Source organism: Mytilus californianus, unplaced genomic scaffold (assembly GCF_021869535.1).
Source record: "Mytilus californianus isolate M0D057914Y unplaced genomic scaffold, xbMytCali1.0.p SCAF_4, whole genome shotgun sequence".
Classification (NCBI taxonomy): Eukaryota; Metazoa; Mollusca; class Bivalvia; order Mytilida; family Mytilidae; genus Mytilus; species Mytilus californianus.
The window spans coordinates 98714571-98727093 of NW_026262690.1; the positions used below are offsets into that span (position 1 = coordinate 98714571).

Here is a 12523-nt window from a genome sequence, read left to right on the forward strand (position 1 = left end):
AAAAATTGAATATATGGGGTTCTTTGATATGCTGAATCTAACCATGTATTTAGATTTTTGATTGTTGGGCCCCGTTATCAACTTTGTCCACATTGAGATCAAAAGGGTCCAAAATTAAACTTTGTTTGATTTCATCAAAAATTGAATATATGGGGTTCTTTGATATGCTGAATCTAACCATGTATTTAGATTTTTGATTATGGGCCCAGTTTTCAAGTTGGTCCAAATCGGGGTCCAAAATTAAACTTTGTTTGATTTCAACAAAAATTGAATATATGGGGTTCTTTGATATGCTGAATCTAACCATGTATTTAGATTTTTGATTATGGGCCCAGTTTTCAAGTTGGTCCAAATCGGGGTCCAAAATTAAACTTTGTTTGATTTTAACAAAAATTGAATATATGGGGTTCTGTAATATGCTGAATCTAACCGTGTATTAAGTTTTTGGATTTTGGGCCCCGTTTTTAAATTGGTCCACATTGAAGTCCAAAGGGTCCAAAATTTAACTTTGTTTGATTTCATCAAAAATTGAATTATTGGGGTTCTTTGATATGCCGAATCTAACCGTGTATTTAGATTCTTAATTTTTGGTTCCGTTTTCAAATTGGTCTACATAAAGGTCCAAAGGGTCCAAAATTAAACTTAGTTTGATTTTAACAAAAATTGAATTTTAGGGTTCTTTGATATGCTGAATCTAAACATGTATTTAGATTTTTGATTATGGGCCCAGTTTTCAAGTTGGTCCAAATCGGGGTCCAAAATTAAACTTTGTTTGATTTCAACAAAAATTGAATATATGGGGTTCTTTGATATGCTGAATCTAACCATGTATTTAGATTTTTGATTTTTGGGCCCTGTTATCATTTTTGTCCACATTGAGATCAAAAGGGTCCAAAATTAAACTTTGTTTGATTTCATCAAAAATTGAATTCTTGGGGTTCTTTGATATGCTGAATCTAACCATGTATTTAGATTTTGGATATTGGACCATAATAGGTGAATGTCCAATTTAAAATTTTTAAGTTCTTAGACCACATTCATTCTGTGTCAGAAACCTATGCTGTGTCAAATATTTAATCACAATCCAAATTCAGAGCTGTATCAAGCTTGAATGTTGTGTCCATACTTGCCCCAACTGTTCAGGGTTCGACCTCTGCGGTCGTATCAAGCTGCGCCCTGCGGAGCATTTTATTGTGGTTTGGTCTAATTCTCAGATACTATAAGATCTACTTCGTGTATGGAATGATTGTAAGGTGTAAATGTCTGTCTGGCATGGTTCATCTGACAATGTCCTCATTTTTGTAGAACATTGATAATGTTAAGTTTATGTGATACTTGTAGTAAGACCGTCATATTACAGACTTTCAACATGAATTCAACGATAAGTTAAATAGGTGAGACATTTCATCGTGTGCACTCTTTTCATATAACACTTGTGAATATGGATCATTTTATAAATATGGCATTTTTGTCTGTTGTTTCAGCTAAAGCAGAAACAGTTATAACGGCAGATGAGGCAATCAGGGGAGGTAAGACTATTCCATTAAAAGCAGTAGTTGATGAAGCAGTAAAACTTAGTGGATGTGTGAAAAGAGTTTTTGTGTATCGTAGGACAAGAAGAGATGTACCCATGACAGATGTGGATTTTGACCTAGAAAAGGTATAATTTGGTCATATATAACAAGAGATTCAAAATGTATAATTGAATCACATATAATAAGAGAAACATCCTTATCAATTTTGAACTCAATATGTCAAGTTCATAGTTACTGAAATTATGCTGAAATAAGTGCAGAAATTGTGCATTCTGACGATAAACCAAGATTTGACATTTGGATTGATTTATTGTCGAGCCTGCGACTTCAGTTGCAGAAAGCGAGACATAGGGATAATGATTCGGCGGCAGCAGCGTTAACTAACTACTTAAAAGCTTAATATTTCAGAAGGTAGAAGACCTGGATGCTTCATACTTTGTATATAGATGCCTTATGTTATGAAGTTTCCGTCTTTCATATGTCTATTGTCCTTGACCTCATTCTCTCGCGTCTGGTGCAAATACAAAATTTCAATTCTGGTATCTATGATGAGTTTATTTTCATGGTTCAGTGAATACTTGAAAAAAAAAATAAAGATTTTTTGTAATCTTAATTTCTTTCTTATTATGAGTAATAGGATAACTATATTTGGTATGTGCGTACCTTGCAACTTCCTCATGTCTGTCAGACAGTTTTAACTTGACCTCGACCTCATTTCATGGATTAGTGAACGAGGTTAAATTTTCTTGGTCAAGTCCATATCTCAGATACTTAAAGCAATAGGTCTACTATATTTGGTGTATGGAATGAAGGAAGGTGAACATGTCCAACTGGCAGCTGTCATCTGACCTTGACCTCATTTTCATGGTTCAGTGGTTAAAGTTAAGTTTTTGTGTTTTGGTCTGTTTTTATACGACCGCAAAAACTTTGCTTTCGTATAATGTTATGTCATCGTCGTTGTCGTCGTCGTCGTCCAAAGACACATTTGGTTTCAGGACAATAACTTTAGTTTAAATATTTAATCTAAAATCCAAATTCAAAGCTGTATCAAGCTTGAATGTTGTGTCCATACTTGCCCCAACTGTTCAGGGTTCGACCTCTGCGGTCGTACCCCGCTCGTGCGGGTGCACTCGACTCCAATCTTAATTGACTAGGATTGTCAGTTTTCCTATCGAAGGTAGGTGGTTTTCTCCGGGCACTCCGGCTTCCTCCACCAATAAAAACTGGCCGCCACGAAATAGCCCAAAAGCGGTGCTTAAAAGTGGCGTTAAAACACCATTAAACAATCAAAATCAAATCTGCAGTCGTATCAAGCTGCGCCCAGCGGAGCATTTTATTAACAGTTGACATTTACAAACAGATTAATTTTTTTTTTACATGATACTTTGTAAACCTTCATGTATTGTTATGAAACTTGGACAGAAGCTAATCTTCAAGATAAAGAAACAGCATCAAAAGAAAAAGTTGAATTTTTTTAAAATTCTGTATTTTTTAGTGATAAATGGAATAACTTTTTTACAATCAACGTTAAACACTGACAGCAGCAATCACAAGTAAAACACCGGGTTTTGAGAACCCTTTACTAATTTTCACCCATTTTTGTGTTTTTGGCTTTTGTCTTGAGATCCATAGTAGATATAGAGAAACAGTGAAGAGGGAAAATGATCAGCAAGATCAGATCTACAAAAGAGTAAAAGAAACTTGAATTTTTAATTGACTCCTTAAAGCATTAAACTATTAAAGTTAGAGAGAAACAGTAACCAGTAACAAGGATGCAGCTCAAGAGTAACAAATACGTCATCATGACCAAAAATATTGATCTACTGCTTACATGAGTTATTGCCATTGAACGGTGTTGTTATACCAATTTCGCTTGTGTTAAATTTTGGGGATCAACATTACACTTTTACAATGACATCTACTGATCATATTTAAGCTGGTATAATGTCTTACATACAGATCTGCATGTGGTTGGGATATTCCAGTCCATTGAGTTTGTCAAGAGTAATACCCTTTTGAACTTGAATTTTGGCCTTGCCCAGAATCTACCTTGTTATCACAACTCGTAAAAGTTGGTTCATTATATTTATATGAAAAACCTAATATAATGTTAGATTCTGATATACACATGTGCATGTATGTAGGATGTACATGCTTCTGAGACCTCAAATAAAACACTTGAAATTCCTAATTTATTTTATCAACTTCTTTTGAATCCCGGTTTATAAGCCACTAGCATTCTCAAACAACAATCCAGGTGAAGATGGTATTAGTTGAACCGCACAGTTCTATTTTTTCTCTCGCCATCAACGAAATCTGGCAATGGTGGCGGTGTAATCTATTTGTATAAAGCTTTATATTTCAGAAGGTAGAAGACCTGAATGTTCATATCTTATAAATAGATTTCTTATCTTACCAAGTTTCCACCTGTCATATGCCTACTGTCCTTGATCTCATTTTCATGGTTCAGCAATTGTTTATAAAACTGTATTTTTTTTTTCTCATTTATTATAAGTAATAGGATAATAATATTTGTGTATAGCATACTTGTGTCACGTACCGGGGCTACACAACTGCTCTACTCTGGGTTTCATACAAGAGTAGTTTCTCTGGATACAGTCAAGGCTTAACAATTGGTAGCGTTACTTTATAAACTGAATATTCGGGTACTCTTTATTTAGATGATGGGCGTCCAGGTTAAGTAGGCTTTGGGTATTAGACGATAAATGTCAAGGATGATAATTATAATGACGTCCCTGTTTGGTGCGAGGCTTTAATTAACATCTTTATCTACTTTTGCTTAGCCAGTGCTTTCTAAAAGCAACTTCTTATCAACTATGTACTGAGCCAGTGCTTTACTTGTGGCCACTGCTTTATATCTGCTTGGTCTGGGCCAGTGCTTTACTTGTGGTAACTGCTTAATATCTACATGTGGGCCAGTGCTTGTTAAACTATTTGGTCTGAGTCACTACTTTGCTTGTATCCAATGCTTCACCGTCCAGAAATGCTTCAAATTGTATACAGCCAATGCTTCTCACTGAAGTCACTGTTTCTTCAGCAGCTATAATTAATTAAACACTTGGTTCCTTATTCAGGTACACTGCTTATAATTCTTATTCAGAATTATACCTAATCTCACCTTTAGTGTGCGTCTATATTATCGAACTGGTCTTCTTGAATTCTATACTCAGAACAATATGTGAACTGTGAAAATCTTGGTATATAATGTAAATTGTAGACTCGTCCATACAATAGACTAGTCCAAAAACGACTTTATCACTAAAACGTTTTACAACACCTTAGCATATATAAGATTACAAAGCATTATTATACCCCACGCAACGAGTTGCGGAGGGTATAATGTTTTTGACCCGTCCGTCCGTCTGTCCGTCCGTCCGTCCGTCCGTCCGTCTGTCCGTCCGTCCGTCCGTCCGTCCGTCTGTCAGTCCGTCAGTCCTGTTTCTTGTCATCGCAACTCCTCTGAAACCACAAAACAGAATTTCACGAAACCTTTTTAGATAATAAGGACATACTATGTTGTTGTGCATATCGACAGGAAATTACGATTCAATTCTTTTTCTAGGAGTTACGCCCCTTTGAACTTATTTACTTTAATGTACTACTGCAACATACCTACAACTCCTCTCAAACCACACAACATAATTTCATGAAACCTTTTCAGATAATAATGACATACTACGTAGATGTGCATATCGACAGGAAATTGCGATTCAATTTTTTTTCCAGGAGTTACGCCCCTTTGAACTTATTTGCCCAATATACTACTGCAACCTTTTGTCATCGCAACTCATCTCAAACCACACAACAGAATTTCATGAAACCTTTTCAGATAATAAGGACATACTACGTAGATGTGCATATCGACAGGAAATTACGATTCAATTTTTTTTCAGGAGTTACGCCACCTTTGAACTTATTTGCCCAATATACTACTGCAACCTTTTGTCATCGCAACTCCTCTCAAACCACACAACAGAATTTCCTGAAACTGTGTAGATAATAAGGACATACTATGTAGATGTGCATATTGACAGGAAATTATGATTCAATTTTTTTTCTGATACAATTTTTTTTTCTTACACTTATTTTATTTCTCCAATGACAATGTGGGGACGTGGGGTATGTGAGCGCGCTCACTAAGGTTCTTTCATTGTGACGGTTATATTCTTTGTAACAACTGATCGCAGGAATTCCGGATTTGTAGGTCAATTCCTGACCCCCTTAAACAATTACTGAACACCTAGTAAAAATTGTAAACAAATCGAAATTGAAAGTAAAAGAATGGGTGAATAAATCAAGGGTATGTCAATGACATTTCTTTCAGTTGGACTTTACAATTGGATTATTAAATAAACAAGAAACAGGAAAGTTAACAAATTCATCACACTTGCAAAGCCTACATGTCTGTCAGACAAGGTTCATCTGACCTCGACCTCATTTTATGGATCAGTCATCAAGGTTAAAATTAGGTGATAAGGTCTGCTTCTTTGATACTATAAGCAGTAGATGAACTAGATTTGGTGTATGCTTGATATTTTGTTTGCTTTATATTGAGTGGAAAATATTTCATGCATGTTCAGGACAAGAGCAAATAATCAATCCATACAACAGATAGGTTCTGTAATAAGGTTTGACCGAAATGAAGGACATGAAATTTGGAATGTCACTGGAAAACGAGGGTTTATTAGCGAGGGACAGGAATTTAGCCGTTGCGACATGCCACATATGGACCCCTCAAATAATTGGTGTTTGAAATTATCATAAGGTGTACATCCCCGTCTGATAGAGTTCATCTAACCTTGACTTACTTTTCAGAGTTCATTGGTCAATGTTAGATTTCATGTTTTGGTCTGGTTCACAGATACAATAAGCAATATGTCAACTATTTTTGGTGCATGGAATGATTGTAAGGTATCTGTCAGGCAGGGTTCATCTGACCTTCACCTTATTTTCATGATTCATTAGTATGCAAAGCTATGATTACTCGTCCGGTTTTGGCTATCTTTAGGTTCTTTTAGTTGCGCAGCTTTTCAGCTTTTCAGCATTTGTATTAGGTTTTGGATTTTCAAATATTTTGGCATCACACATCACTGAAGAGACATTGATTGTCGCATCTAGTGCATTACAATTGGTTCCTTTTATATTATTAATGTTTAAATCTCAGATGCTATTAGCAATAGGTCAACTTTATTTGGTTTATGGAATGATTGAAAGGTGTACATATCTGTACATGTGTTGCAGTTATCATCTGACCTTGACTTTATTTTCATGGTTCACTGACCAATGAACCAATGTTACATATTCATGGTTTTGTTGGTTTCTTATATACTTTATGCAATAGGTCAACTATTTTTGGTGATTTACAAGTGTACATGTATGTCTGGCAGGGTTTATCTATCAATGACCTCATTTACATAGATCATTGATAATGTTAAGTTTATGTAATACTTGTATAGCCCGGCAGATTAGTGAAAAGATTGTTCACATTGTTGGTTGTACAAGCACCAAAATTGACATTGTGACTCCTTTGGTCTACTTATTCAGAAAATTCCGTTAGCTAATGGAAATTTAAAATGTCGGCCAATTTTTTCAAGATGTCAGCCATTCTAGGTAATTATAAGTGTGTTTATGCCCCTGCAGGAACATCAATGACCTCATTTACATAGATCATTGATAATGTTAAGTTTATGTAATACTTGTATAGCCCGGCAGATTAGTGAAAAGATTGTTCACATTGTTGGTTGTACAAGCACCAAAATTGACATTGTGACTTTTAGAGAACCACTGAATGGAATGAAACCAAACATGGCATGAATGTTCCTTATGAGGTGCTGACCAAGTGTTATTACTTTGAAACCGATCCATCATCCAAGATGGCCTCCAGTGGGAGACTTAGTTTAACATAGGACCCTATGGGAAATACATACAAATGTCTTCTTTTAGAGAACCACTGAATTAAATGAAACCAAACATGGCATGAATGTTCCTTATGAGGTGCTGACCAAGTGTTGTTACTTTGAAGCCGATCCATAATCCAAGATGGCCGCCAGCGGGGGACTTAGTTTAACATAGGCTCCTACGGGAATACATACAAATGTCTTCTTTTAGAGAACCACTGAATGGAATGAAACCAAACATGGCATGAATGTTCCTTATGAGGTGCTAACCAAGTGTTGTTACTTTGAAGCTGATCCATAATCCAAGATGGTGGACAGCGGGGGACTTAGTTTAACATAGGACCCAATGGAAAATACATACTAATGTCTTCTTTTAGAGAACCACTGAATGGAATGAAACCAAACATGGCATGAATGTTCCTTATGAAGTGCTGACAAAGTGTTGTTACTTTGAAGTCGATCCATCATCCAAGATGGCCACCAGCTGGGGACTATGTTTAACAAAGGACCCTATGGACAATACATACAAATGTCTTCTTTTAGAGAACCACTGAATGGATTGAAACCAAACATGGCATGAATGTTCCTTATGAGGTGCTGACTAAGTGTTGTTACTTTGAAACCGATCCATCATCCAAGATGGCCATCAGCTGGGGACAATGTTTAACAAAGGACCCTATGGACAATACATACAAATGTCTTCTTTTAGAGAACCACTGAATGGATTGAAACCAAACATGGCATGAATGTTTCTTATGAGGTGCTGACTAAGTGTTGTTACTTTGAAGCTGATCCTTCATCCAAGATGGCCGCCTGCGGGGGGACTTCCTTTAACATAAGACCCTATGGGAAATACATACAAATGCTTCTTCTAGAGGTGCACTGAATGGAATGAAACCAAACATGGCATAAATGTTTCTTATGAGGTGCTGATGAAGTGTTGCTACTTTGTTGCCGATTTACTGTTCAAGATGGCCACCAGTATTTTTTATTAAATTACAGGGCCAATATTAAACCAAATTTGGCCTCGCTCATTATTAGGGTATCTGTTATGATTTTAATCTATTTTTACATCATTTCCAAAACCAAAGTAGAATCAGGTGAGCGACACAGGCTCTTGAGAACCTCTAGTTTTTTCTCTCTTTACATCTCTCAAATTAAAGAACAAGTCCTGTCTATGAATAAATTCTAGCCTTCACACCTGCAAATTACACAGCTGCACAAGGGAGACTAAATCGATTACATTTGCACCTGCTGTGACATTCAGTTGTGCAGCCACACTTCGTCAGCTGTTGGCAACTCTGAGCAATTGGCGGAAGTGCTGTCCAAAAGATTTGCCACATGTCATCTTGCTTTTTACAACCCCAGTCAGCAGGGCTTTCGGTTTCCATCTGACATATAGTTGATTGGCCCCATATGCAACCTGCTCGGTATGCATCACACTTAACGTGTTGAATAAGAGCTGCTTGTGTTGTGTTGTGTTCGAGCAAACAGTTCCAGTCTTGCTTCAATCAGTACTATCAGTGGCACTAGATCTGTCAAACAAAGTGACTAGGAACCTCTCAAGAATATAATGATCTCCTTTGTCAATTGTTGGTGGGTATTGACTGAGTTTTATAAAAACAGTAGATGCATCAGGGCATACATTCCATGTTTGCCATGCACTCAAACTCATACTCATGTACCACGGAATGCAGATATGACATCAGCCAGTAAAATGTGGAAAAGTAGAAGACTAATTGATGTACTTATATCATGTATAGGAATCCACCTCAAGTTTTGTCATTGACCAAATGCGACCAAGGAGCTGCAGGAGTAAAGTGAGTCTTAAGAATTGTCGCAAGCTGCGATTTCTGACAGCTGTTGAGATTACCATTATCACTTAGTCAGCAGAAAAATTCCTTCAGGTCACAATTTCTAGACTGACAGGATATGAAAAGTGTTGAGAACAGATGACAGCCGTTTTTAAGCCCCCGCCGTAGCGGAGGGGGCATTAAATTTTACCCTTGTCCATCTGTACGTCCCTCCGTACGTCCCAAAGTTGGTTTCCGTTCTCTAACTTTAGTTTGCCTAAACCAAATGTTTTGAAACTTATACACAATGCTTATTACCACAAAACACAGATCAAGTTTGAATTTTGGTGGCGTCACTTTAACTGTTCTAGAGTTCTGCCCCTTTACAAATGGAAAAATTGCTGATTTTTTTTTCCTTTGAATCACCCGTTTTCAGTTCTGGCTTTTGCCGAAAGAAATCTGTCTTGTTCTTCTAGATTGGCTGATAAAAAAAATACTCATCTGTATCCAGCTCTTTCAGGAACTCATTGAAGCGTGTTTTACAATTATCATAATGAGCAGCAAAAGAGGGGCAAAAGATACCAGAGGGACATTCACACTCATAAATCGAAAATAAACTGACAACGCCATGTCTAAAAAAGAAAAAGACAAACAGACACACAATAGTACACAAAACACAACATAGAAAACTAAAGACTAAGCTACACGAACCCCACCAAAAACGGGGGGGGATCTCAGGTGCTCTGGAAGGGTAGGCAGATCCTGCTCCACATGTGGCACCAGTAGTGTTGCTCATGTTAGTACAAACCCGGTAAATAGACTAATTCTGTAGGTCACATTCGTGAAAAGGGAACGGGATTGTAGTTACAACATTAGGAACATATCCGCTATCATCTGTGAAACGGATATTCCATAACAGTCAACCAACTCGTGATGGCGTCCGTAAAATTTACGAAGTGATGATTTCAACTTCACCATTTCGAACTCTTGGTTTAATAGCTTCCTTGTGAGCAGCAACCCTCTATCAAGGAAATCATGATAGGAAATACAAGCCAGGGAATATCGTATCAATTGGGAGATATATACTCCGTATGCAGGCGCTGCTGGAATGTTGCTACATAGAAATGGAAAGTTCACAATAGGGAAGCTGAAATCATCTCTTTTGTCTTTTGTTTTGTTTTCAACCGACCCTCATTGTCAATTTCTAGATGTAATTCAAGATATGAGGCAGACTTAACTGTATCTGTTGTATCCTTTATCTCAAGTTCAATGGGATAGATGCGTTCAACATAGTCACCAAATTTGGAATTATTTAGTGAGAGAACATCATCTATATAGCGGAAAGTAAAGTTAATGGATACTGTTAGCTTATTTTCTTTCTTCCTACGAAGTTCCTCTATGAAGTCAGCCTCATAACAATAAAGGAACAAGTCGGCAAGAAGAGGGGCACAGTTGGTTCCCATGGGAATGCCGATAGTTTGTTGAAAAACACGCCCTCCAAAAGTAGCAAATATGTTGTCAATCAAGAAATCAATCATCTTGATAATGTCAGTTTCAGAGAATTTTTTGTTTGAATCAGAGTGATTTTGAACAAAGTAGGATTTATCCCTCCCTAAGACAAGATACTTGTATCTACGTTGGCCATTCTTTTTTATGAAACAAAGCAATACCAACTCTTTTAATTTGTCTTTTAGTTTGGAATGGGGAATACTTGTGTAAAGTGTAGAAAAGTTAAATGTTTTAATACTGTTGCTAGATGAAAGAGTCTTAGATTGTATGTACTCTAAAAGATCTTTGGAATTTTTTAGTATCCACATCTGATTCACGCCACCTCTAGAAAAGGCAGTTTCACAATAACTTTGAACCCGGCTTTGATTGCTGATAAAATTGATGTTAATAATTTAGAAAGAGGTTTCATGGAGCACTTGGAAGACCCAGCAATATACCGTTGTTTGTGAGGACACTTATGTAGTTTAGGTATCCAATACAGTGATGGAAGATCCAGTTCTTCATCTCTGGGTGAAATACCAAAGAAACATAGAACAGACCTATGATTATCCAGGATTTCCTCTTTAGTAAGTGTCGTGGGGGTATATGTTGAGTTTCCAAGTGAATTGTCAATACCTAATTCATTTATGAAGCAGTTTATGTAATGTGATTTACACACAAAAACGATGTTGTTTGGGGCTTTATCTGGGGGGACAACAACATATTTGTCATGGAGGTAGGACAAGTGTTTTGCAACATTTGGGTCTTTAAAAAATGACGTAGCATGGGTATTGATAGACCCATTCAGTTTCTTAGTTCTGATTTGTATTAACGACCTCACAGCCTTAATCCATTCGGAAAGAGTATCTACGTCTTCTTTCTCGCGTTTAACCCATTGCCTGGCATAATCCTCGACTGAATCCATCAGTATTTTGAAGTTGTGTTTCCAATTGATGGATTTAAGCTCACGATATTTCGGACCTTTGGATAACACATTTCGCAAGGAAGTGTTATTGATAATGTTGAGGTCACCGGTAATAACGTGGCCTGCAGGATTATATATGAATGGGGAACTAGTACAGGTGCAATCAGGAGGTTTAAACTTGAAGTCGTCAATATTGAGATCCTGCAACACGTGTTTATAATTGAAAATTTTAGATGCAAATGGTTTGGTATAGGTATAAGAAATGATTGGTACAGTCTGATCTTTAAAATAGGGAGGTATTTTTCGATTGAACTAATTTATGATGAAGGATATTGCCCAAGTTGACGGCATTGAGACCTTTGTTGGCAAGGAAAGTTTAAGAAAGGATCTTTTCTCTTTTTATACGACCACAAAAAATTTTTGCGGTCGTATATTGGTATGACGCTGGCGTCGTCGTCGTCCGAAGACACATTGGTTTTCGCACTATAACTTTAGTTTAAGTGAATGGATCTCTATGAAATTTTACCATAAGGTTCAATACCACAAAAGGAAGGTTGGGATTGATTTTGGTACCTACAGTTAAGGAATTAGGGGCCAAAAAGGGGCCAAAAATAAGCATTTTCTAGTTTCCACACAATAACTTGTGTGTTAGTGTATGGATCTCTCTGAAATTATACCACAAGTTTCCATACCACAAAGGGATGGTTAGGATTTGCTTTGGGGGGTTATCTTTTTTTTTACAAATAAATCCGTATGAAAGATTTGACACCATATTTTCAATTCTATTATAAAATAGATTAAGTTAGCACTATGGTAAATTTAAATGGGTAATTATGGTTGCAAACTCCATTGGAAATTTGAATT

At 36.7% G+C, this 12523-nt stretch overlaps 1 protein-coding gene across 2 annotated transcripts in view; it reads left to right on the forward strand.

The window, feature by feature from the left end:
- LOC127698940 (acetyl-coenzyme A synthetase 2-like, mitochondrial) overlaps positions 1–12523 on the forward strand; it is a 345845-nt gene that overhangs the window by 62534 nt on the left and 270788 nt on the right. For both annotated transcript variants that reach the window (XM_052202708.1, XM_052202709.1), the window contains exon 4: positions 1485–1660. In XM_052202708.1, coding sequence (XP_052058668.1) covers positions 1485–1660 — 176 coding nt within the window. The remainder of the gene's footprint in view (positions 1–1484; positions 1661–12523) is intronic.